Source organism: Topomyia yanbarensis, chromosome 3, assembly GCF_030247195.1.
Source record: "Topomyia yanbarensis strain Yona2022 chromosome 3, ASM3024719v1, whole genome shotgun sequence".
Classification (NCBI taxonomy): Eukaryota; Metazoa; Arthropoda; class Insecta; order Diptera; family Culicidae; genus Topomyia; species Topomyia yanbarensis.
In genome coordinates this window covers 140917357-140943876 of record NC_080672.1, presented here as the reverse complement: position 1 = coordinate 140943876, position 26520 = coordinate 140917357, and the positions used below count along the sequence as shown (strand labels likewise).

The 26520-nt window shown below is 41.1% G+C and overlaps 1 protein-coding gene across 10 annotated transcripts in view; it reads left to right on the top strand.

Annotated features, from left to right (window-relative positions):
• The window catches only part of LOC131692910 (myosin-G heavy chain), a 271448-nt gene extending 248039 nt beyond the window's left edge, over nucleotides 1-23409 (top strand). For 6 of the 10 annotated variants that reach the window (XM_058980305.1, XM_058980301.1, XM_058980298.1 and 3 more), the window contains 5 exons: nucleotides 2587-2951; nucleotides 3050-3229; nucleotides 3434-3751; nucleotides 18961-21507; nucleotides 22587-23409. In XM_058980305.1, the coding sequence (XP_058836288.1) occupies nucleotides 2587-2951; nucleotides 3050-3229; nucleotides 3434-3751; nucleotides 18961-21507; nucleotides 22587-22905 (3729 nt within the window). In that variant the 3' untranslated portion in view covers nucleotides 22906-23409. The remainder of the gene's footprint in view (nucleotides 1-2586; nucleotides 2952-3049; nucleotides 3230-3433; nucleotides 3752-18960; nucleotides 21508-22586) is intronic. The other 4 variants (XM_058980303.1, XM_058980302.1, XM_058980306.1 and 1 more) reach the window with 4 other exon arrangements.
• Nucleotides 23410-26520: the final 3111 nt, after the last annotated feature.

Genomic DNA, 26520 nt, shown 5'->3' with positions numbered 1-26520 from the left:
ACAAAGCACTCATAAAATTTTTGTGTCGGGCTAATTAATCTCCGAAATACGTGGGGAACCTTCAAATTGAGACAATTTATTTTAATTGTCACGTTACCCTTTTCGACTTCCAGATCACGAATCCTTCCGAAAATTTTCTCAGTTTTACCCAAGTTGCGCAAATATTTGGGAAACGTATAACTCTAATAGGTTTCGTCCCGCATTCGTCCTGAAAATATCTGTTCTGTGTTAAGCCAAATAGAGCCCAGCGCCACAATTTCAATTAATTTGTTACGTAATATGGAAGGTAATATTAGTGTCGAGAATTTTGTGACAATTTATTACATGGGGAGAGGGGGAGTCAATTTTTGTAATTTGTGCGTTATATAGTTTATTTCTTGTGTACTATAGGAGCGTTTTCGTGTTCGTGTTGTTCTATAACGGTGTAGTGTGAAATAAACGATAGATTTTTTACACCCAAGTTTGAATGGCTGAACACCAACTACACCAGTGCACAGAAGAGTATTCGTATCAAAAAGCTGGCCAAAAGTATTAATAAATTTCTTCTACGAAAAAAGACCCGGGAATGTATGGAAACCAGTGTAATAAGATGTGTTAATCAGTTTCCATGTGGAATTATATTGTAATTATGCTTGTGTGCATCTTAAAGTGCGGTTCCAACTTTCTGTAACAGTTCCCGAATGATTCGAAAGCGTCGTTCCTAGCAAAGCAGACCGTTTTGCTGCGCGTGATTCGTATTCCATCTATTTCGTTCAGAACGTTATATCTTTTACAATATTTGGAATAAACCGCGCAAATTTTGCACAGCTTTCCACTGAAAGAGGACTAATTGTTAAAAAAAATCTAGTAAATAACTGGTATGAAACTGAATAATACATCGTTTTGTAAAATGCCCATAAAAGACAAAATGGAAGAAAATGGCAGCCATTTTACTCTTGATTCACTTACTGGGACACTGATTTATCAAATGATATTGAAATTTGTGGTGAGAAATAGTGAGAACATAAATAAATATCACTTTATAATGCCAACATACACACTTAATTTAAATTACTGGGTACAGTAAAATTTTGCTGGGGTTTTGAACAGCAAACCGTTCGGTAATCAATTCAGTAAAACAATTCGTTTACCGAACTCTCCGCAATCCGTTCTATCCAAACGTCAAAAAATACTGGTCAGTCAGCAATTTCTTCTGAAAATTGCGACTTGACAAATGATTTGCTATACCTGTTTTGTAAGTTTTTGACGAGGTTCGGTAATGTTGGTATAATTTTGCCGAACAATCAGTCAGTATTTTACTGGATAATGTTTATGTGCCAAAAAAACAGGAATGCTGATAAATTCAGTGCAAAATATTGCGGGTTTCAGCAAATTATTCGAAAAATTACTGAAAATCGCTAAAAAATGAAAACTATACCACAAATTTTTAAACAATTTGCTGGCAGCTTCGTAAAAATATCACTTTACTGACCAAATCGTCTTTTGGCTGGCTTAGTGTGTATATGGGAAATATTGTACAATATGTTCAGCTCGATTATAACTGTCATATTTATTGAGATGTGTGGTTAATTTCGATTTTCGAATATACATGTCAATGGATTTAGCAGATAGTTTAGGACTAACCGATGCATAATACTGGTTCTTAGATAAATGAAAGTAAATATCTTGACTTTTTTGACAAGAATTCATCGCTTTTATTTTATTCTAACTCTGACAGCTCATGCTGGCTGTAAATGAAATAAATAAATCAAACAAGACTTAAAAATTGTGTAGTAACTATCCAGAAAACGAGTCATATTGGATTAGAAGCTCTATAGCACGAGTTTAGAGTTTTCGCTTTTGGCCAGCTTTTCGGGTCAAATATTCCACTATGCAGTGTAGTGTACTGTCGAAACCCTAAATGCCAGTATTCTGCAAAACTAATGCTGATTTCACTTCTAGATTTGAGTCGCTCCAGGTTCGCCCTTATGTTTACGAAACGCATGCACACATGGACATGACAGTATCGAGCGAACCTAGAGCCGTAGAGCGATTCGAATCTAAAAACGAAATCAGCAGTGTTATTTTTTTCTGTCAAATCCGATTTGGCACATTTTATTGATACTGCCAATAACACACTTAAAAGAATTCGTCATCATGCAGGATAACCTCTAGGTTTGTTCCAGCACTCGCTTCTTGCACTGTAATTCTCCATAGTAAACAGAACTAAATAACTCGAGTGTGTTTACTCCGATTTGTTACTAGAAGAAGAAAATGTAGAAATAGCGAAAACAGGAACGACTTTATCCTTTTTTATTTTGGATCACTTTTAATATTGCAGGCGAAATCGGAAAGAATAAAAAATAAGCCTTAATAGTTATCGAAATATACAACTCTATTTTTTCAACTGAAATGTACTTGAAATATGAAGACTATTTTTATAATTTTTTAGTAAAAAATATAGCAATATTATATTTTTAATGAGAAAATCAATCCTAAGGAATGTAAATATTGCTTGTAATATCGTATCAAAATATATAAAAAAAAACTTTGCAAATTAATGTATATAAACTAAGTGATAGCAATCTATATCCTTACTATTTACAGACAAACCCCATTCGAAAACTGAGCACAAGCAAAACGCCCACAATGGAACGCAAAGACTACATGGGTGTGAGTCACGCCAACAACAATATGTCCAAATCCCAAACGCTACCCAGCACATCATCGACCGGAGACAGTTCATGCACTGCAACGACGACCCCTCGGCCTACCCTGAAAAGGAGTCTTTCCCAGCAGAACGAACCGTGTCCATATTGCGAGCGTTGCTTCGGGTTCAAAGCGTACGACCGGCACGTGGAATGGTGCCGTGAGAAGGCACTGCTCAATAAAAACATCCATAACAGCCAGACGATTTCCGCTGCCAAAGAACGGCTCAACGCTCGTATTCAGTACAAAGCCCCTCAAATTAGGTAAGTTACTGTTGTCCTCCTAAAACTAGAAGATCTACTAGTGTTTCTCTGAAGAAAATTCCGACAGTAACAACATGTGCTCTTATCGCTTTGCAAAGTGGAACTAATGCAAAGTGTTTCATTCCATCAAGGTCGAAACGTGCCTTAAACCGAGAGAAATACTCGGGCAGTCTCAGCTGTGGTGGTTCCACCAACAGTCTAGCAGATTTGGACCTTCCGCTTCCTAGGCATCATCGCAGCCATCTCAACTCGATGAGTTCTTCCATTTCCAGTGATAAGTAAGTTTTTGTTCTGCGACCAGTAAGCGGGTGCATCAGCTATGTCTACCGTCTTGGAGGTAGACATTTCTGACGAGCTGCTGCAACCTCACTTTGTTGTTGCTCATTTTACCCCCCTAACAATTCATTTTCGATTTCCATCTCAAACCTAACTAACCACGGTCATTCTGCGTCATGTGTTTTCATACCCATTGCCACTCGAAGCAAATCCGATCACTCCGGTTCGTTGAAGAAGGCACCCTCCATCGGCCAATTCAACACAGCCACCGCATCAAAAGCGGCGAAAGTCACGAAAAAAATTCGGGCCAATCTAATGGAGAACGAGAACTTTAGAAATGACTTCGGTAATGACCAGCAGGGACATGGAACCAACAATTTTGGCAACAATCTGATCATCAGGCCAGCCCAGGATGTGCGGCGAGAAAAGGAACAATCCGTCGGCAAGCTGGAAAGGGTTGGTCATGGGGAGCACCGCGTTCCACTGAAGCGTGGCGCCAACAAGAACGTAAAGTGCAATAAGAGGTATACGACTTGGTTGGGCCTGAATTTTCGTTCTGCTTTAGTCAGCTGAGTTTGGTTTGGTTGTGCTTATTTTGGGTGTGATCTTTTTTTTATTCATGGGTGAGAATTGTTTTTGTTTGGGTAAGTCAGTAGGTGGTGAATGATTCATGACATACATGTCCAGTAGGGTGGTCAAATAGTTATATGGTTCGGTCAAGTTCAAGTAAATTTTATGTAAATCTTATTTACTTCTTTCGTGGAACGCAGCTCAAAAATATTTAAAGAAAACAAGAATCGTTCTAGAACTCAAAATATTTATAAGCTATTTAGAACAAATTGATTTTACGGTCTCAATTATGGTGAATATTTTGCGTGGAATCGTTTTTGGGTTTCACATATTAAATTAAACAATATTTTTACCACTACTTAGTCAAGTTTGTCCACTTTATGGGCGTAAAACACCGACATCACAAACATCAAACGAATAACTCATGTATCTCCAAACGTTGAATTGCAATACAGATCGCTTGTTTCCAGCAAGTTGAGGTACAAAACTGCAACGAAGCTTACGAAACCGATGCACGTTTTTTTAGATTGACCACCCTAACGACCAACAATGCGAGTGAAAGTGATTGTATATAGAATTGAATGAAACAGGTTGTTGAACTTGTAACTTGTCTAGATTAATCAGCACCATGTTAAGAGTATGCACAATAGGTTATGTATTATAATTATTGTTTGGTTAGTGCACGATGTTTCCACACATGCAGGAATGAAACTTATTAAATTGAATCTCACTGGAATTCAAAAAAAGTAGTATATGAATCTTCCCGTTTCCTATGACCGTTCCTTACGTGTCTTACGGTTTAGGGGAGGTAAGGGTTTCAGCGTGAAAATAGAAATTATACATAGATACATAGAAAAATTACAGAATGTTATTGAAATGATGCAGTATAATGTACAAAAGTTTTGATAAATTCGTTTCGCGCAAAGTTATAAAAAAATTCGCTAAAAAATATTTTTTTAAGCTGAATCCTTTATCTTAAAAAGTATATTTTTTATATTTATAATATAGAGTAGAGTGGGGTCAAGTAGGTCAGTTTTCTTTGGCGAGCTCGTGCGAAGCTATTTTTGCTCTGATCTAGGCAAAAAAAGCACTGGTTGGAAAGGGTATACAGCTGGCAACGTTTTAATAATAATGAATTTATGTTTGGCTAAACATTTTCTAAGCTACATCTATTAAGTCGAAGGGACTTTTTTCGACGTTTTTAAAATCTGGGGGTACGATAGGTCACTTTATTCGAGGTTAAACAAAACGATGTACAAGCCAGCAGCAGTATGAATACTAGAAATATTCTAAAAATTAATAACACAAATAATAAATGGTATTTATTGACGTAATTCAGGTAAGAAATTGAGGAAGTGGCAAATAATGTGAAAATCGGGAAATATTGAAAAATATTATTTTTCAGCTTTTTCGTCTTGTTTTGTGCTTGCTAATGACCTCTTCGGTGTACTCGTCGTCGCCAGTGTGTGGAATATAAGTTGTGCATCCCGGCTCGCGGTGTTGCTTAGCTGCGGGATTACCAATATCGCGCTTCATAGCAGTTTTTTGGATTCGTTTTTCTTCTCTTTTTCGATCAATTTTCGTTTCTTTTTCATCTGTTTCTGCCGTTTTGCAGACTCTCCTCTCTCTTTTTTTCGGCAGCAATTTTTTTCTAGTTTCAACGGTTGTATTCTTTTTAGCAGTAATTGCTTGCTCAGCTCGTAAAGACTCCAGCATCACTGAATCAGTGAGAAGTGCAGCTTTACGTCGCTTTTGGTCTCGATTTGATGGTTTGCGCAAAGGAGCTTTGGGAAATGGCTGAAAATCTTCAATTGAAATTAATTGCTTGACCAATAGTGCCCCCAAACGGCTGACCTATCGTGCCCCCAAGCGCATGTTTCATGTTGACGTCCGTATTTTTTTTTTTTTTTTTTTTTTTTCAAACAAGAAATATCGAAAAACCAAGACATTACTTGTGTTCAGTATTAATTTTTACGTAAGAAAAAATTCACTTTACGTTTTTTTTATATTGATTTAATGTACTGTACTAAGGACGAAACACAATGGGTTTTCGCAGAACAACACGCGAAAAATTAAACGAAGCCATAACTACTACAACTGATCCACGATAACAGCTGAAATGATAGTCGTTAACGATGCTGTCTACTGTGTATCTAATTCACACAACATGAGCAACCTCTGGAATAACATAACAAAGATAATACCCTATACCTATTGTACCCTCATACCTATTTGACCACATTCTACTCTACACATAAGAAAGCGAAAATCCCCGAGAGTACAAGAAGAGAGACAGATTAGTGAAAATCAGGCAGATTTGGCAATACCACCTTGATTAAGCTTTTGACATTAAAATTTTGGCAACCATTTCCGGAATTGGCACTTTGAGGTAGTCCAATTATATTTTGAAACCGTACCATTGTATCGTGATCGTTGGATTTGTTTTGCAAATGATGTGCATTTCGAACCTAATAGACGAATCAATTTTGAAACTCTTTAATAAAAAATATACATACCCTAGAACCTAGAATATACATTATAATCACGATTTGACTAAATACTGATGAAAATTTAAGTTTATCTACGGTAGAATATAAAATATTTTCCTCCTTTTTGAACTTTGCTGATTTGATACTACGCACTTCCCGTACTCTCTGGAAAAGGGTATTTACATGTTGCACTAAAGAAAATCGAAAATAGATCTTTGACAATAAAAAGCGTAAAAGAAAGTCTGCGGAAAAGGAATTGAAACTCTTGGGTAATTTGGATGATCATATTTCTGTTGGTTGCTGACCGATTCCAATTATGCAATAAATTCCCAAAAAGTAAAATTGAATTAAACCGTTTTGAGCATGAAGGTCACAAGACTTAAATTAAGTTTTGCTTTTTTGTGTTTAAATTAATATCGTCAGTAACTAGTTAGACGATGTATCTAAACTAGTACCCAAATTAGCACCAGCTATGGACACAAAAAATCCAAACAGTTCACACGACATCTGTGAACGCCGGATTTGTGCCTTGCCGGGGTCTTTTCATCATTTTCCTGATGGGAAGGATTGGAGAAGTGGACCCTCTTTTTTCGCTTACTCTTTCGATTATTACTGCAAAACCATAAAACTTTTTAAACATTAATCAGTATGTTTCGAAAGATCAAGGTTTTGACTAGCTTATTACGCAAACATTTGAAAGGAAATCAAACCGATTTGGGTTTATAAACATTTGTCGTAACTTTTCGGAAACCATAGTTCGGTTTATAAGTTTTCGAGAGAAATTTCAAAAATCGGTCGTAGATACTGCAAAAACACTGCTATATTTTCTCTGTAATCGACTTGGTTCTCAGAACATCCCAGCAAACTCTTTAGTTCTTTCCAACACTGGGTTAAGAATAATAGTGTATCCTTGAGTTTCAGCTCTCATCTATGTATGGAGAACCAAAAATCCCGATACGCAATTGCATACTAAATGGAGTGAAGTTCCGTAATCGGATTCACAAAGAATACACGAATAATACTCAGCACGCTGAATAGTAGCCATGTAACAAGTGAGTGTGCAATGTTCAGCCAGTGCCCTGACTAGAATACTGCAATAGTGTTTGGAAAATGTAGCAATTTTTTTGATATTTTCGGACTCACATCCGGCAGAATTTTTTTTTGTTTGAATGCAAGTTTGCACGCTACGACAATGGTTGGTATGTTCAAATGCAGTCTAAGAGCGAATCTTGTGCTATATCCATCTTATCTAGCCAATTCGTCCGCCCATTCACTATCATTAATACCGGAATGACATACCCATAGAAGATAGATAGCATTTTTTCTTCGATTTGAATTCGACATGCTATTACTAATTGTGATCTCAAATCTGCCGAACTAAGTGTTTTCAGTGCAGGCAAAAATCAGAGCGAAAATAGATTCATTCACCGAAAATTCCCTGTTGAAGTGCCGATTGTACGCCGCACAGAATCGCGAAGATTTCAGCTTGGAATACGGTACAGTATCTACCAAGCGAATCTGATTGGTTTAATCTTATTTCACGACAATAGACACCAGCACCGGCTCGGCCCCTTTAACAAAGAGCCGTTAGTGTAACAAACTACGTATTCTTTAAGTCGTCGCTCCGGACAGCCCTTCCTTGCGAGGAGGAATTCTCACATTGTAAGATTTAAAAGGAACGTTATATGTAAGTGTAAGATCACTGGGAGTAAGTAATCATTTGGGGTCACATTCTTGTGTGGCCAGTTGCACGATCTATTGAGTTACTGTTCCAGAGCACAGTAACCTTGCACAAGAAAGTGCTTCTTGTTTCAGAAACACATTTAGTGGTTTTTTATTCAGGAGTGCCTCTAGAGCAGCAGTAGCTGCTGATGAGAACGCACCAGTAATCGCCATCAAGACCATCCTATGGTTTAGCTTTGATTGGATTGTCATAACTTCACCCTTCTGCCACCAAAACAACCCGATCAGAAACACATAACAGAAATATTTCAAAAATTTATCTCACGTTGTTACTTGTTATAAATTTCTGTTATTTTAACTACTAACGAGACCAAATTTATAACACAATATGTTACAAAAATTGTGTTCTGTTATAATCTTGTTATTTCATTCTGATCGGGAAGACACCCGTAAGCCAGTATTGGTCTAACAATTGTTGTGTAGATACTTGGGTTTGAGTCCCCATGATTTGCCGAAACCCCGTCTACATTGGCAGGAGGCCATGAAAACTTTCATAACGCTGACATCGATATGAGCTTTCCAATTAAGTTTTGAGTCAAGAACTACCCCAACGCTGTTAACTTGATCTGTGACAATAATTTCAGAGACAAAGAACTGCAACGGACGAGCTCCGGTTGTAATCCTTCGTTGCGCGAAAAGCACATGATGTTTTATTTGGATTAACTGATAGTCCAACATAAAGACACCTCAACATCACAAAAGGTTTTTTGCATCAAATCAAAAAGTGTGTTAATGCAAATACCGCTGATCATTATATGATAATCATCAGCGAAACCATATGTCGGAAACCCAAGCTCATTAAGTTTTCATAACAAGTCATCGGCGACAAGACTCCATAGAAGTTGCGACATCACACCACCTTGAGAACACTGAGTTTCTTTATCTCTACTTATCTTAGCGATGACCATAGATGTCGGTTGCTAAGCATTGCGTGTATCCAGTTAGTGGTATATGAAGGTACTCCATAACTTCGTGCTGCTTCGAAAATGGATTCGTTGTCAAAAGCACCTTCAATATCAAGAAAAACTCATAAACTTGATTGCTTTTACGAAAAAGCTTTTTTAATGTTGTAGACAGCATTGTATAACAGGGTGACAGTGAACTTCCCCGCTGATATACATGTAAAACTGTAAATGATTCCATCTTTTTCGGGAGACTTATACGGAGCAAAACTTTCAATCGCCCATTTGATGGGTTCGGTTGTCACAATTCTGCGAGCAAATGCCCAAGAAACACATCTCAGAGGGGTATTCGTTAGTGATGGCTCCATACACCCTGAAAAGTATGTGTCAACAGGACAGTCGAGTACTACATCTTCGTCAGACGAGTATTCATTATTAGCAGTTCGACCTCGTTCAAGTCTCTTGGAGATTCAATCGTCGGAAGATACCCATGAAACCTAGTCTTTGAGGTTCCAGTTCGTAGATTTGGGATTTCTATGAGACGATATCTTGCGAGATTAAATGATAAAAGACATGGCACGTATGATCAGATAACGAAGGTTTGAGCTTGTTTGGTACGGTACCAAACTCAAGCGTAATACCGTCAGAGCAGAGAGTTACATCTAAACCTCTCCTCTGTCAGATCGTGCAAATGTTGGGCGATTTCCTATATTAAGCGTGTGTGTAGATTTGTACTACTTAAGTATTCCATGAATTCGGTGCCTCTCAAATTGATATCTGTGATGGGCATTTGCATCACCGCCGATTATGGGGAAACCTATTTCTGCTACAGTATGATACAATTCTTTTGAAATCATTAAAAGGTGATGGTTTATCATGCCATTTTTGTTGAAAGTACGAAAACGGGGTTAAGTAGCTTTCCAACATAAAAGTTTCCGTTATTGAGAGACGGTTCTTGTGTTGATAATACCGTAAGAAAACACGAAGTATTTCTGTAGGTAGGTTTGAGATAACTTTATTTGATTCTTGTTCGTCAAGTTATATAATGCTAACATAGTTCGATATCGATTGATATTTCATGCACTGTTTATCACAGTCCCTTATTGACTGCCATACCCTGTCATACCCTCTGCCTATAGTAAACAACACATCCATGCGCGGCGTCCATATGCAAAAGCTCAAGTTACCCACTTGAAGCTTTTGTCACATGACGTTCTGTCAGATGACATCTCAGAGCTTTTTATAGCACGTTCCGTATGACAGTTCTTACTGTCAACTGCCGTCCCGTGAATGGCAAATTGTTTATATACAAAGAATATTTCGTACGTATATCACTGCGAAATATTCTTTTTCAACACTTCCCCACAATTTGCACATTCAATACACCGAATAACTTTCTGTGTATATTTTTAGGTAACCCCTTAGTGAAGGCATCTGCAGGTTGATCGACGCTTGGGATGAACTGTAGTTTTACTCTACCATTTTTGATGAGATCCCGGATGAAAAGGTATTTGATATCCAAGTGTTTCATCCGTTGATGTGATCTTGGCTCCTGTGCTATGTTGATACATGGGATGCTATCTTCCATTATGATGAATGGTGTTATGTTTACATCCAATTCATTGAGAAGTTGTGTTAACCACACTCCTTCTTTCGTAGCAGCGCAAAGTGCTATCAGTTCTGCTTCACTTGTTGATAAGCTTACAGTCGGTTGTCGTTTCGTTGACCACGAAATAAGATTACCGTATAGTAGAAATGCGTATCCTGAAACTGATTTCCTATCATCAGGATCATTTGCAAAATCTGCATCGGCAAATCCTACTAAAGCTGGATATTCGGTATTTGATGAATAAATTATTTTTGTATTGCTCGTTCCCCTCAAATATCGCAATATTCGTTTTAATCCTGACCAGTGCCAATCGGTGGCGCAGTTAGCACATTTGCTTAGGGTGTTTACCGCAGAGCAAATATCAGGTCTAGAAGTTAGTGAAAGATATTGTAGGCATCCCAGCAGTTCTCTGTATGGCTCTTCAGTGATTTTTGCCTCAGATTTTGACCATTTCGTGTTGATATCCAATGGTGTCCCCACTGGTTTACAATCAGCCATCCCAAATCTACTAAGAAGTTTCTCCACGTATATTGTTTGAGAAATTTCAATAGTCTGGCTTTCCAAATCACGATTTATCTCCATTCCCAGGAAGTGCTTAATCTCTAACATGTCTTTCATTTGGAATAACCTTCCAAGTTTCTTTTTAATCCACGTAATTGCTTCGATGTTTTTGGCAAGTAGTAAAATGTCGTCTACATATAGTATTACTATGATGCCTCTAGATTTTGACTTATAGATGCAGTTGTCATTTTTGAGAGGGACAAAACCTAATGTTTTCATTGCATCATCAAAATGTTTATTCCAAGATCTGCTTGCCTGTTTCAATCCATACAAACATTTGTGTAGACGAACAGTTTGTCTTTGCCCATTTACGTTTGGTGGAAGTTTCATGTATATTTCTTCTTCTAACTTCCCATGTAGAAATGCAGTTTTGACATCCATTTGATGTACTAACAATTTACGCTCGTTAGCAAGGGCTAGTGCTAACCGAACACTCTCTAGTTTGGCGACTGGTGCAAATGTTTCACAGTAATCGAATCCAGGACGCTGTGAACACCCTTTTGCCACTAATCGTGCTTTATATCTTCCATCTTCTTTCATTGAGAAAACCCATTTTGAGTTAATTGGTTTAACTCCTTTTGGCAAACAGTTAACCACTGTCCAAGTGCCATTTTGATGTAATGCATCAAACTCTTCTTGAATAGCATGCTTCCATTCTTGCCAATCAGAAACTTTCTTCAATTCCTCAATAGTTTGCGGAATCTCTTCGTTGAAAATCATTGCTGTTTTTGCTGTATAATCGGAATACCAACCCGGTATCTTTCTCTCCCTCTTGCTTCGACGCAATGATTGACCATCATCGACGTCCTCTCTTTCGTCTGTTGGATTTTCATTTGTACTTTCATAGTCAGTTTCGCCAACTGATTCTTCAAGTGAATCTAGATTATCTTGCTCTGTTTCGATGAGTGTGCATTCTTCATGCTGTTCTTCATCAGAAGGAAGGATAGCATCATCCTCGTCTTCGTTCTGTTCTCCTTGGTTTAAGCGTGTACATCTAATTAAATCTTGACCAGATGATTCTACGAAATCCATGTTTGTGTGGTCAATATCTTGATTGGCTCTGGTAGATTCATTGAATACTACATTTCTGCCAATTTCTATTGAACGCGTATCCTTGTTCCATAATCTAAAACCATTATTTGCGTACCCCACAAATATCAAAGGTTTTGTTTTGAAATCTAATTTCTGACGCCTCTCTTTAGGTATTTGTTTAAATGCTTTACACCCAAAAACTCTTAAATGATTCAAGTTTGGTCGCTTTTTGAACCATTTTTCATACGGAGTTTTGTCCTCTTCTATCCCACTTGTTGGAGATCTATTGATTAGATATGTTGCTGCATATAATGCTTCTCCCCACATATCTTTCGCTAATCCACTTTCGTAAAGCAAAGCTCTGACCTTTTCCATTAAAGATCTGTTCATACGTTCACTTACACCATTTTGCTGCGGTGTGTATGGAACAGTGAACGTCATTCTAACACCATTTCTTTTGCAATGAGCTTGAAATTCGTTACTTGTATATTCCCCTCCATTATCACACCTTAGCATTGAAATACGTCTTTCGAAGAATGCTGTCGCCATTGCTTCGAATTCTTTAAATTTCTCGAAAACCTCCGATTTCTGTTTCATGAGGTAAACCACGAGAAAGTGCGTATAATCATCTATAAAGGTTACAAAGTAACGATAGCCATCATAGGTTTCCTGCTCCATGCTTCCACAAACATCCGAATGTATGAGTTCCAGTGGTCGTTTTGATCTTGGCAGCTGCAAGTGTTTAAATTTGGATGCAGCCTGCTTCCCCGCCATACAACCATCACATACATTTGTTTCACTAATATTTCCAGAAGTTAGATTGATACCCTCAACCATTCCCTTCTTAATTAGTTTCTCCAAACTCGTATCACTGATATGGCCAAGTCTTTTATGCCATGTTTCCAAACTCACCTTCTTTCCGAACAATGCTAAGTTTGTTCCATCTTCCGCCGACTTTTCTTCCCGAAATAGATCAAGGTGGAATAAACCATCAACGAAGATTCCTGAAGCAATTACTTCATCTTCAAATTCAAAGATAACCTCTTCATCCGTAAAAGTAACCCTTTTACCATTTTTGCTAATCCTTCTAACCGAAAGGAGATTTTCTTCAAGACCCGGAGTAAAAAGAACGTTGTACAATTTCAATTCTTTTATTGTATTGTTACCCACAACACTCTTTAATCGCATTTTTCCAACTTTTGTTGCCCGTAAATTCTGGCCCGCTTTCGCCGTCGAAATGGTGATTGGCTTCTCTAATTCTTGGACATCTTCCAGCAGCTTCTCGTCATTAACCATATGGTCGCTTGCTCCTGAGTCAATTACGAATCTGACTCTCCTACCACGATCCGCTTTGGTCATCATTGCAAAGCTCTTTTTAGGCTCCATCTTTTGCTGCTTCTTGAACTTATCTTTCTCCTTCGCGTTAAACTTTTTCATTAGTGGGCATTTATTTTTAAAATGCCCAGTTTCGTTGCAACCGAAGCATCGGGTTACCTCTCTCCTTGGCTTGTACTTTGAAGACAGCGCAACGTTTTTCGTTTCTGTCTGCTTCTCTTCCCCAGCTTCAGCATCAATAAACATTCGTTTGATCTCCATGATCGGCTTGGCACACAGTTCTTCATTCGTCAGTACCATCAGAGCGCCTTTGACGTGTCGGTACTTGTCTGGCATGGAGATCAGTAGAGCATGAACTTTTTCCGATGCTGTCATTTTTGAACCCATACGATCTAGCTCGCGAATAATCAGATCGTACTCATCAAAAATCATGGACAATTTGTCGTGATGTCTTTGTTTGATGGTATACAACCGGTCCCGCATATTAACCATAGCGGCTGTACCGCCCTTTTGGTACGTTCTGACCAGAGTATCCATGGCTTCTTTCGCATAGTTGAGCCCAATGAGTTTATTCAAAACATCATTGTTGACCATCATGACAATCTCGTCCAATGCTTCGACGTCGTCATCAAGCCGTTTTCTGAGCTTAGCCTTCCTGGCTGTTTCTAGCTCTTCCGAGGCACCTACTACTGGTTCGTAGAAGTCTTCTTCTTCGGGCGTTCGTAGCAACGTGTGCTGGAGTTTCATCTTTATAAGATGATGTTCCATTCACCATTTCCAGGCTGGGAACCGCAACTCCGAACCGTCGAATATCGATTCGCGGTTGACGCTACCGAAGTATGCCGTCGTCGGCACGGTGCGCTCGAGAGTTCCCCTCTCGTAGCCACCACCTCTTCTGTCCTCGAGAGTAACCCTCTCGGCAGATCCTCCAGCTTGCTGCTGGGTTGCCATCCTCTCGGCAGATCCTCCAGCTTGCTGCTGGGTCGCCATCCTCTGCTTGCTCCCGAAACGCTGGTGCTCGCTGGATGCCGTTTCTTCCCGAAACGCTGGTCCTCGCCGGATGTCGCTTCTGTCCGAAACGATGGTTCTCGCTGGCCGTTTCTACCCGAAACGCTGGTCCTCGCCGGATGCCGTTTCTGCCCGAAACGCTGGTCGTTCAAAACAACTATTTTACAATAGTCCAGGTGGCTAGTTCCAGTTAACTACTGGGCCCATAACCTGTTGATAATACCGTAAGAAAACACGAAGTATTTCTGTAGGTAGGTTTGAGATAACTTTATTTGATTCTTGTTCGTCAAGTTATATAATGCTAACATAGTTCGATATCGATTGATATTTCATGCACTGTTTATCACAGTCCCTTATTGACTGCCATACCCTGTCATACCCTCTGCCTATAGTAAACAACACATCCATGCGCGGCGTCCATATGCAAAAGCTCAAGTTACCCACTTGAAGCTTTTGTCACATGACGTTCTGTCAGATGACATCTCAGAGCTTTTTATAGCACGTTCCGTATGACAGTTCTTACTGTCAACTGCCGTCCCGTGAATGGCAAATTGTTTATATACAAAGAATATTTCGTACGTATATCACTGCGAAATATTCTTTTTCAACATCTTGAACCAAAACTATGGAAGGTTTTCCTTCCTGCACGAGGCGGGACATATTCATAGTTGCTGTACGTTTATGCTACAGGTTCATTTGTGTTACTCTAACCATACCCGATCACAGCACTACACATTCCATCATCAGCACTTGTTGGAACAATCTCACTCACTAGGTAGATACTGTATTGTATTCCAACCAGAAATCTTTGCGATTATGTGCGGGGTACAATCAGCCCTTCAACTGAGTTTGTCCGGCAAAGTTATAAACTTCTGCTCCGATAGTCAGGCTGCCATCAAGGCCGTCAACTCAGATAAATCACGGTCTAAGCTAGTGATTGCGTGCCGAACCCAAATCGAAGAACTAAGCATTGTCAACATTCAGCATTCAGCGATTGACTTCGTTGTTCCTGAGCCCGACCTGCCTAAGTAAAAAAATGCGGTCCTGGGCTTCGTCCGAGCACCGTAATTATTGGCGAAATCTACAAACGTGTCGTCAAACAAAGGCGTTTGTAGAACAACCGTGCCCAGTGATTTCGAAAACTCTCCTACATTTTTCGAAGCTCCACTGCGGCATGCTGACCAGGGTTTTAACCGGCCACTGCAAACTCAATTATCACATGGCAATTATTCAGCTCGCTGAGTCTTTTTCATGTGATCTTCGTGAATCCGACTACGGAACCTCATATCATCTGATATGCAACTGTCCAGCAGTACCGCACTTGCGATTTCGAGTTTTCGGCCGACACCACGATTGAAACTCAGAGACATACTAAAGTTTCTTATCCAATGTGGTAAAGAGCTTTAGGCTTACTCGCAGGCGAGTTGACCTACTTGTGAGATTAACTTACCAGCTGTTTGTTTTTGTTTTTGTGCTGTTATTTTTCCCACCCTTCCAATTCTACTTCCCCACACCTCCTTCACCTTTCCTTCCGCCCAGGAAATGATGAAAACACAAATCCCCGACTATATACGGGGAACGTGCCTTTTAAGCTAATATATTCTAATTCCTTATTCCTGTACAGCAACTAGAAGATACCAAAAACGTTGGCTTATAATCGCCTATAGCAAACCCCGAAATGGGTATTAGGGACATGACCATCATTTGAATCCTGTTTTCAGTCGCCTCTTACGACATGGGAACATAAACCCAGTGGGTCAATTCGGTGCTAACATACTGCGAGAGATTTGTATGTCAGACTTCAGCTAAATTAACGGTTCTCCACGTTTAAGGGGTAGGATTTTCGTTTCTATAAGCGAGACATTCCTGTATGGATGATTCAATCGAATTAATCGAGACTGTCCGCCTTGCCCCACCGGTGCACATATGTTTAAACATTTGCACTTATTCACTCATAAATCTTGTTATTTTCATCAAAGAAGTTACTTAACCGTTATGTATCCGACGCGGTACCCGGGTACCCTTTTAGGCTTCAATTAATGAAATTCCTGTTTTATACATAGCGGGAAATTGAAACTTTTTGACATATTAGAACTTCACTAAGTCAAGCTTTTGGGTTAATAATATTGTTGATATAGTAAGAGGGGGAGTGAGGCGGGGCTCCTGATTTTTTTTTACTACGTAACAGGCCGACGTGGGTACCCGGGTACCCACAAAACTGAAATGCCAATAACTAAGGTAATTTTCAACTGATTTTGATGCTTTTGAGTGTTTTCGATTCAGGAACTCATCCGCTTTTGGACTGGGTAAAAATGAATCGGGTTACTTCATTCGGTTCCCGGGTATCCGGATTTCCGGAAGCAGGTTCCAGTACTGGGATACTATTTGTAAACTTCAATGGAATACTAGCAATATGGGTATCAAAATTCTTGGGATTGCATCAGTAGGTTGTATCTCGTGGTTTTAAACCATTTGGTGATTTGACCCCGGAACGGACATTCCGGAGCAGGTTCCCGTGGGGCCGTGAGTGACCATTCCATTCAAATTCCATTTTTTAAATTGCCATAGGGTCCCGTAACAATAAATAATTTCCGAGACAATTCGAAGAGTTTTGATTCTCATATTGCTAGGACATTATTAAAATTTACAAATCATACCCTAGTACTGGAACATCACCCCGGAAAATCCGGATTACCAAGCACCAGATCCATTCATCCGGTTCAGTTTTACAAATCAAAAAGTGGACGAGTTCCTGAGTACAAAAAATCTACAAGTGTCCAAATCGGATAAAGGAAGCCATATCTATGAGCATTTTAATTTGTGGGTACCCGGGTACCCACCCCAAGCAACACTTGCAACATGTAATGGCCGCGGTTTGTTGCATAACCATACACTTTTGCTGGTGCGCTTTTTCAGTTACTAAATCAGTTGAATAATGGTTTATGTACGCTTCTTTTCTACAAGTTTTGTTGTAGAAACTGCTAATCAACAAGCGGTGCTGCTCGGGACGTTGGCCTGTTAAAGGTGTTTTTTTTGTTGGACACATAAAAGTTAAGAGTTAAATTATCGAAATAAGGAACAAATCCGCGAAAAAAAAAATTTTGTCCACAATATTTTGGGGCGATATGACCTGGGACATTAGGAAGCAGTTCTTATGCGTCACAATATTCGAAACTATAAGTGCTTCACAGTATCCAGGATATCTACTGCGGCATAAGATCCTAAATGGGCGTTTTAACGTCCTGGACATTATGACGCACAAGAGGTGCCTCGAAAGGTCCGAAAACAAATGTGCGTCATAAAGACCGGAACATTATGACGCACATCCGTTTTCGGAAGTTATGACGCAACCTGGTGCATCCTAATGTCCCGGACGTTATGTCCTCGGATGTTATGACACGGTGCCGAAGAAATGCTGAATTTTCAACTTGAAGATAAACTTGCATATCTCCGTTTGAACTATATCCAACTCATAGTTCATTCAATTACAAAAATAGTGTGCAGATTTCATTTTTAAAACACGAAATTTGTTCTATTCTCAACCCGAACTATGAACTCAAAATGAATCAAATAACACGAACACGGGCACATAATTTACATTTTCAGCAGCAATTACAATTGAACATTGTCCGATTCACTTACCTACGCTTAACGTTGATCCTTACCATTCATCCCCTTTCCTTCCAGTGATGCATCCTTCTTTACTCCTAACGAAAAGTCGAATGCCTCGAACTTGACCCAACGAAGCTCACTGAGCTGTGCGGCTCCGTCCGCGCGGAACAGCTACGAAACTGTTCGCAGCGTTCCAAGCTTCGACACATACGAAGAGTTCTTCTACTACTACGAGAAACAGGACCGATTAATGTCCACGCAGTTTGACTATGGTACCGATGCAACTAGTATTGCGGAAGGAATCGAGGAGGAAGAATTGGAAATTCCTTTCACCAACACGATCAAGACTCCGAAACAATCGGGCAAAAGACGATTTCATCGCACTGGCAAGGGTCCTTTTGAAGAGGGAAATGTAGAAGGGGAAGAAGACTTTGTGCCTCCATTTTACGATTCCAACGAGTTGAGATCGATCGCACCTGGTGGTAGTGGAGGTGGTGGTGGTGTCATGGGTAACGAAGGGTCACACGGGAGCTCCAACCGCAAAAAAGCTTCCCGTATTCCCAAAAAGATATGCAAAGAAAAAAGCTTGTACCAAATGCACGATAGAAGTCCCGGGCAGCTACAGGACGATCCCGGGACCATGGGAGATAGTTTTAGTGGTAGTGGCGATTGCAATTCTCATAAACATACGCTTTCGCAGCGGTTCTGTATGGAGCGGGTAGAAAGCTTTGACCTCGCACGTGACCGGAACGAAATCATCCAGTACCATGAAGTCCACAAGTAACTCATAATTGATTTTATTTTTCATTTGTGTTTTCTTCTCTTCTCTTTTTTTCCTTTTCTGTCTTTTGTCTTTGACCTTCTTGTTTCAGCGGATACAGCCCGGACCGGTACGATCCGTTCCTGTCCGCCAAAAGACAGCTAGAGGAATTGTTCTCGCCAACTTCCGGCTACACTACGTCAACTCCACGACAACAGACGCCAAACAACCACGTGACAACTCCAGTGACTCCTACTGCTGCCATGAGTAAATCAGTAACAACTCCTACGAACAAAACATCTCCGATTATAAGTTCCAACTTTCGACGAGCCTCGTCCCTCAGAATGCCCCGGAAAGTCTCCCGACCGATGTACATAGAGAAAGCCAAATCAAACATTCAAAAAGGCATCACAGATGATGGTCCAGTTTCCCCGAACTTTCTCAAGTCATCCGAATACGATGAAATACCGATCAAATCAGCGTTTAATGCACTGCAAATGGCGGAGAAACCAAAAATGAGAGATTCGAGTACGACGCGGAAAAATCTCAAGCTCGAAATTAAAGATCCCAATCGACCAGCTACAGATCTTCATCTGTCCAAAACAGACTCACTTGCCGCTTTTCTGAAGTATGAGCACGAACTGAACTTGGCAGCCATGAGTGAGAAAGACAAAAAAGACAAAAGTAACAGTTTGAGTAAGAGGTCCTCTTCGCTCGGCGGACAAGAGCGGAAGGATGCTATGCTGTACGCCAACGTTACCGGTAATGGGCTGAAGAGTGAACAAACACCACGAGATGAGAAAGAAAAATCGGAACAGATACTTCAAGATATACAACCGTTTAAGAAACATCCGCAAAAACTTGTACCCATCAAATTAGAACCCATTAACATTTCTTACAACAATAACAACAGTCACAATCACAACAGTAATATTAAAAATAATATTAATAATAATACCAATAAGCACACAAATAACAATAATGATAGTAACAGCAGTCGTAACGTTATTAGTAAACCAACGGTAATCTCTCTGGATGCGATACTAGGTAAAAAACCGAAGCCTCTACCGGAGGATAAAGAGAATCGCAAGGAATCGAACCTTATCGATGCGCAGTCGATCAACAATCGCGATAATCTCACCGTGATTGCAACCAAAATATCTTCATCAGAGTCGGACTCTAGTGTGAAGACGTTAGAAGTATTGCAACCGACTCCGGGTCCGAACCGTTTGGCTGAGTTATCGAGCAGTTCCACAGAAACAGCTAGCAGCGACAACAGCCGCGTTGAAGTTCCACCAAAAATCGACAACAGACTTAACGACAGCAGTACAAAGAGTGAATCCGCCGACAAAAGACCGACTTTGACCAGACAAAATGGAACTACGAGCGCCAGTAGCAGTAGAGATGCAAGTCGAGAAGAGAGTCCGGCCGAACAACAGCCGCATAATATATTAACAAAAAACCAAAGCCAATCAGATGATGTCAAGCCACAAACACCCGATGTTCCCGGATTGGAACGAAAGATTCCGAAACCGTCCACCCCGATAACGGTCCAGAAGAAACCTGAACGACCCCCTCTTCCATCCTTCGACGACTTTGACTTTGACGAGTTTATATCCTCCTTCGAAGAGGAACGACGCTCCTTCAAAAACGCCTTCTACTCTCGTAACGTGAAACCTAGTAGTAGTAGTAGTAATAGTAGCAATAGTAATAGGAACATCAATCAGCATGCCAACATTACGAACAATGATAGTCCTACTAATGTAAAGAGTGTTGCTAGTTTGAATGGTAGTAATAGTAGTACTGGTAGTCCTAGTCATTTCACTTCCCCAAACAGCCATCCTGACTACAAAAGTTTCGATAACCATGCTAGATCTGAAGGGGTGGACACTACACGCCAAATGTTACAACCGCAGCAGTCACAGGAGCCACCACAAGTGCCACGACGTCAGTTCCCAACAGAGCAGATTCAGGCTACGTCGAACCACACAACCCGAAACCTTCCAAGTATCGTGACTAACCCTGGCACGGTTCCAGTTGAAGCTCCATCATCTGATACTAAGTCGCACAAAACGGATCGCATGGCTCCCATCGTAGGTTATGGACTGCATAACGATAACAATAATAACATGAACGGAAGCCCGCTCACCGTCAGGACCAACCCATTTGTGTCACGCCACAGCAACGGTAACAATTTTAACCATCATCCTTCAACCGTCCCACAACAGCCATATCAACAACATGCATCGCCAGTGAACAACAACAACACGATTTCAACACGCCTCGTGCCACAGACATATACGACTCCGTCTCCACTTTTCGAACACACAGCCACCCGTCAGTCTCCGCTGGGTACCGTCAACGGTGTTGGTAACACTGTAGGCGGTAATGGCACTGGTGGGGGAGGCAGTGGTGGTCGTATCATGTTTGACGATCTCTCTCCAACAGAGCGAGACTTGATGAAAAGTGTTCAGGAGCTGGATCGGATGTGCGAGTCATCTTCCTCGATGTACCCTGCCGATTCCGATGAGGTTTCCAGTGTCGAGGGATATCCACTGTCCAATTCAACACGAGGTCATCACCACGAAACTGGCGGCCGATCCCACCAGCGACCAAGTGCGGAAGGATCCAAGTTTAGTGCCGATTCGGCTTATGGCAGGTGGGTTCTTAATTTCTACTAATGTCAGTATGTCTGATGGGTTGTTCACAGATGGGACATAGAACATATATTGGTTAGGATAATGGTATACATAATAGTTATTGTATCAGACCATTAAATCAAGGGTTTGTACAGGAACTTGATCAAATAAGTGGCTGGATTGGCAACATACTTCGCGATATAAAAAGGTTCAGAATTGGGTTTGCGGTGGTCACAAGGGTTTCACAGGTTTTTGAAAGCTAGATAGACATTCGAAACCGAAAATATTAAACTCGGATAAGGTTTTATTTTTTACCAAAATTTTTTGGAAATCTATGAGACCTAATCATCAAAGCCACTGGCTTGTAACCCTTCAGGGTAACAATATAGCACCTGGTATGAAATTATGTAATTTGAGCCAAATTTACCATAGCGTGTAATGTAATTGCTACATAACTCACTAATTCCATTTTTCTTTATAAATTCGGAGTGTTGCGTAAAGAAGTATGTTTGATCTGTTCAGGGTCCATGAGCCCTTTACAAAAAAAACTGACATTTTGACGCATGGTTGAATATTCCCATATTAGGAGATTGGTTTTCGTTGTGGACGTCGTAAACTATTCAGTTCGCTTACGGAACATAATGTCATGTAAGATGTAATGCCAAAATATCGAAGTAGGCTGCGCAGTATTGCTAAGAAATTTTGGCTGTCATCTCCAAATTAATCGCTAAAATGCCATCTTTTAAAAGGTTCTCTAAGCGGTAAGTCATATGCTGTTCCTTGCAACTCATGTTTAAAATAATCAAGTAATACAATAAAGTAAAAATGTGGTGACCTAAAAGACCTTTAAAACGTGCATTTGCATAAAATTGTGTAAAACTATATGTCGACCTACAAAACTTCGCAAACACTAAAAATAACTGATGCAACGAAAATTTCTCCATTTGTGAACAACTCCTAGGATATATTGCTCTAATCAAGCACGTTTCACCCGGCTGCAGTAGAGTATACATTCCATAGATGCTAGCTACTAGCTAATGACTCGCCGCAACCCATTTGCTCATCGCTAACCACTAATCTCTAATCCAATATCATTCAGCAGCTTGTCCCGTCAGTCACCGCCAGAGCCGCAGCATCACACTATACGGCGGGCGTACCATCATCGGAGCGGTAAGTCCACCACCACTAGTCAGCAGCAGGACCCGTTCGATAACTCGAGCGGTTCCGAGTCGTCTCTGCCACCGATTACGGCCACACTCAAAACGCAGAAGGTGGAACTGCACTCGCACAAGGAATCAAGAGTTGGCGGACCCGTTGTGCCCATGTCGAAATTTTGCCACGAATGCGGTTCTCGCTTCACAATCAATACGGCCAAGTTCTGCATGGAGTGTGGCATCCGGAGGATTATGTTGGATTAATAAGATATTTGTATCAAATGTTAGGTGAAGTTTGCACATTGTTTTTTTTACCCGTTGGTTTGCATCATTCTTGTTAGGAACATTTTGAATTGTGAACAATAAAATTCAAGTGACATTTCTTTCAGTTCAAGTAGAAGCTACCTATATTTTCTTATACTGTTAATAGCATTACAGTTTATTCATTTATAAGTTACCAAATCGATCGTAAATAACAATTTGATTAAAAAGGAGAAAAAACAAACGAAAAAACATTAACAAAGACTGAACCTATAAGCGTCAAACATGTAGAAAACTAACCCCTATAATGTAGTATAAACTTGCATCTGATACTATTTTCAGTGAGGAAATTGACAACGTACATCTTTAAAAAGTCTTTAATTATACAGATGCAGGAAACACGAGTGCTTCAGTATGAATACGTCTGTAAAATAACGAATAAAACCCGGTGTTTAACGATGCATTTTAACTTCCAGTTTAACAGAACCCAATAAAAATTAAATAAAAGTGCAATGTGTCGATTAATATCCGAAAACCTTACATTTCTTACACATCTTTGTGATCATATGAAGATATCTGATAAGATATTTGAAGATCTTTGAAAACGAAATAAGATGGGTGGGTAATGTCTGTGACATCACCAGATTGTGACAACGCTTCGGGCTGTTATTGCAAATCTAACAATATTCAACGGGATGACGTTTGAAGGGGACATTTTAAAATAATTCTTGAATAATTATGGTGGTTTGGAAAAGAACCTTTGTTTAGGAGGAGCACTGGTCCTAAACAAAATGTTGGAGTGCTTGGATCGTAATCCCTTCGGCCAAATATGCCTACCATTAGCCCATTGGCTGGAAACTATTGAGGTACCCTTTTCTGTCGGAAGATTATCGGTACCTAATCCACTCCTTTTCCAGAAACTACACTTTATCTACACTTTAACTACACTTATCCCTTCAGAAACCATTTTTCTATTTACTCTTAAGATTAAAATTTCAATTCTTCTTTTTGCCTTTCTAAAGTTTTGCAATCGGTCGAAATTTTGACCCTTTAACCGAGGTCCGCAGTTCGTCGAGATCGCAAAATGTCCGTGTTTTTTTTTTTCAATGGAGAATGCAATTTACGCACTAACCCAGTACATGTGCAATTAGTAGATGCCAAGCTACCACACGGAGTGTACTGGAGTGTCGGGCTCTCATGGTGACACCATGACTAGGTAATACCGACTAAAGTCCATTGGGCACCGCCATTGTTCCCCCAGGGACTACTTCTCGGTATTACTTCTGGGGGGATGCCTGTACTTGATGTACTCACTCGCTCACGCGTTCATACATCCTGTATGAGGCTTACTTGGGTGCTCGCTCTGTCACACCCTGATTCACTCTCTAACACTCCACATGAGGCTTACTTTTGTGCTCACCCCTAACATACCGTGGAGGCTGACTTGGATGCTCACCCTTCACTCCTCTGCCACGCCACGAAGTATCAATAGCTAAGTCCCAACATACTACGCTACAACCCTCCCATCTTGGCATGAGGCAGTCCACATATACGCCTCTTCGCCCTTGCTTCGGGCGAAGTGGCTGGGTTTACCCTTTACGCGGTTGCCAGTCGCAGCGCCAAACCTGCCTCAGCATGAACAGACCATTCACTCACTTTTTTGCGCTCGGCCCTTTCCGCTCCAACTAACCAATCACTAGTTAGTCGTGCCCGTCGTCTGTTGCTCGGTGCGCCAGATTCCCTGTAGTCTGCAGGCAGGTGGTTGCAGTCGAGACTGCGTTCCACTTCTCCACCGCTTGACACATCCGCTGAATAAGGGTATCAGGGGTTGTGTCCCAGCCATAGACGTTAAGCATTGTTCTTCTTTCGACGTCGAAACGAGGACATAAGAACAGTATGTGCTCGGCAGTTTCGTCGACACCTGGGCAGTCAGGGCAGACGGGGACCTCCGCGTGCCCGAACCTGTGGAGGCACTGTCGGAAGCAGCCATGGCCTGACAGGAATTGTGTCAGATGGAAGTGAATTTCCCCATGGGGTCTGCCCACCCAGCTCGATATGTTAGGTATCAGCCGGTGGGCCCACCTATCTTTCGAGGAGTTATCCCACTCACGCTGCCATCTGGCGACCGAAGCCACCCTGGTGCGATCGCGGGCTTTTCTATTTCCACGTAGCTCAAAGCACTCCTCATCTTCCCTGCCTGTGTGTATATATGTATGTATGTACGTGTGTCTGTGTTTCTTATAGAGCATTAAAAACTTTCAAGAAAACCCTGAGATTGCAGGAAAAAATGTACAAAAACCCTAACGTCTCAGGCAACGGGTTTGGGCTGCCATCATCCGACCCACTAAACCTTAATGCTCTTGCCCGGAACCTGATTCCTCCCTAGCACTACCTTACGACATTAGTTCGGGGAGGGTTTTTTATGTGCATAGCACCCGCTAAAATTCAACTACTTAGCAGTTAGTTCCTTCAGTAGGGTTACAGCACCACTCCTCGACACACCACCAGTTCTCCACCATCCACACAGACTGGCAATTTCTGTATGGCAGTCGGAATGCTGGCTGTGAGTCGAGACTTAGTGCTCTTCCCCTACCAAGACAATCTGGGCGGCAAACTTCAGATTGTCTAATTCACTGAGCCCTTCGGCTCCTTGTGCCATTTAGCACTGCAACTACCTTCTCGCACCACTCGTTGAGCTCCCGACTTGTTCGCGAAGCACTCGGTCTAGTCCCCTGCGGCCAACCTAGCTTCGACGGAGAGCTCCCCGATGCTCTCATTCTCTCGAAACCGAACCAACCAGCCAGATGTCGAGGTCAATTCAGCGATTCCAGTGGAGCAGAGCGTCCGGTTCGCTGGTGGCTTCTCGACCCGAGACTGGTGGTGTCTCGTCACGGTCTACTCAGTCTAGTCTCCGACGTTGAATCTAGCTAACACCGGCAGAGAGTTCCTCGGCGAAGAAGTTCTCCCTATACCGATTCTGCTTTGGTTTTAGCACCACAAGCACAACTTCTTGACCCCTTTGGCTCCCTGGTCTGGTGCCATTTTGCACCGCAACTCCTTTATGCCCGTTGGTTTCCCTCTCGTTCCATATCGCTCAACTTCCTCGATGAGCCTTTCAGCTCCCGACTTCACAAAAACTTGTTCACGAACTACTTGGATCCCGATTTTTGGTTCCACGACTGCTTTCTAGATAATGGCGCTACTTCTCTTCGCCATTTCCTCTTCAGCTCGGAGAGTTCTATACTCGTAAACACTTCAATGATATTGTCCACTGTCACACCAGGCATACCTCTACGAACTTCTTCGAACCTATGGCATTCAAAGACTACGCATTCCGATGTCTCTTGCACGTTCACAAACTCCGGGCAAAGCGGCGACGAAGCATGTCCAAACAGATGCAGGCACTTCCGGAAGCATCCGTGCCCGGACAAAAACTGCATGAAATGGAAGTTCACCTTCTTAATGCTTCCTATGCACCCAAGCCGATAGATTTGGGATGAGTCGGTGGGTCTAAATTCAACTCTCCGCGTTGCTCCACTCCTGCTCTTGAAGTGTCTCACCCATCACCGTTAGGCACACGTCGTCCGCGAAACCCACGAGTTTCACTGTTCATAGTAC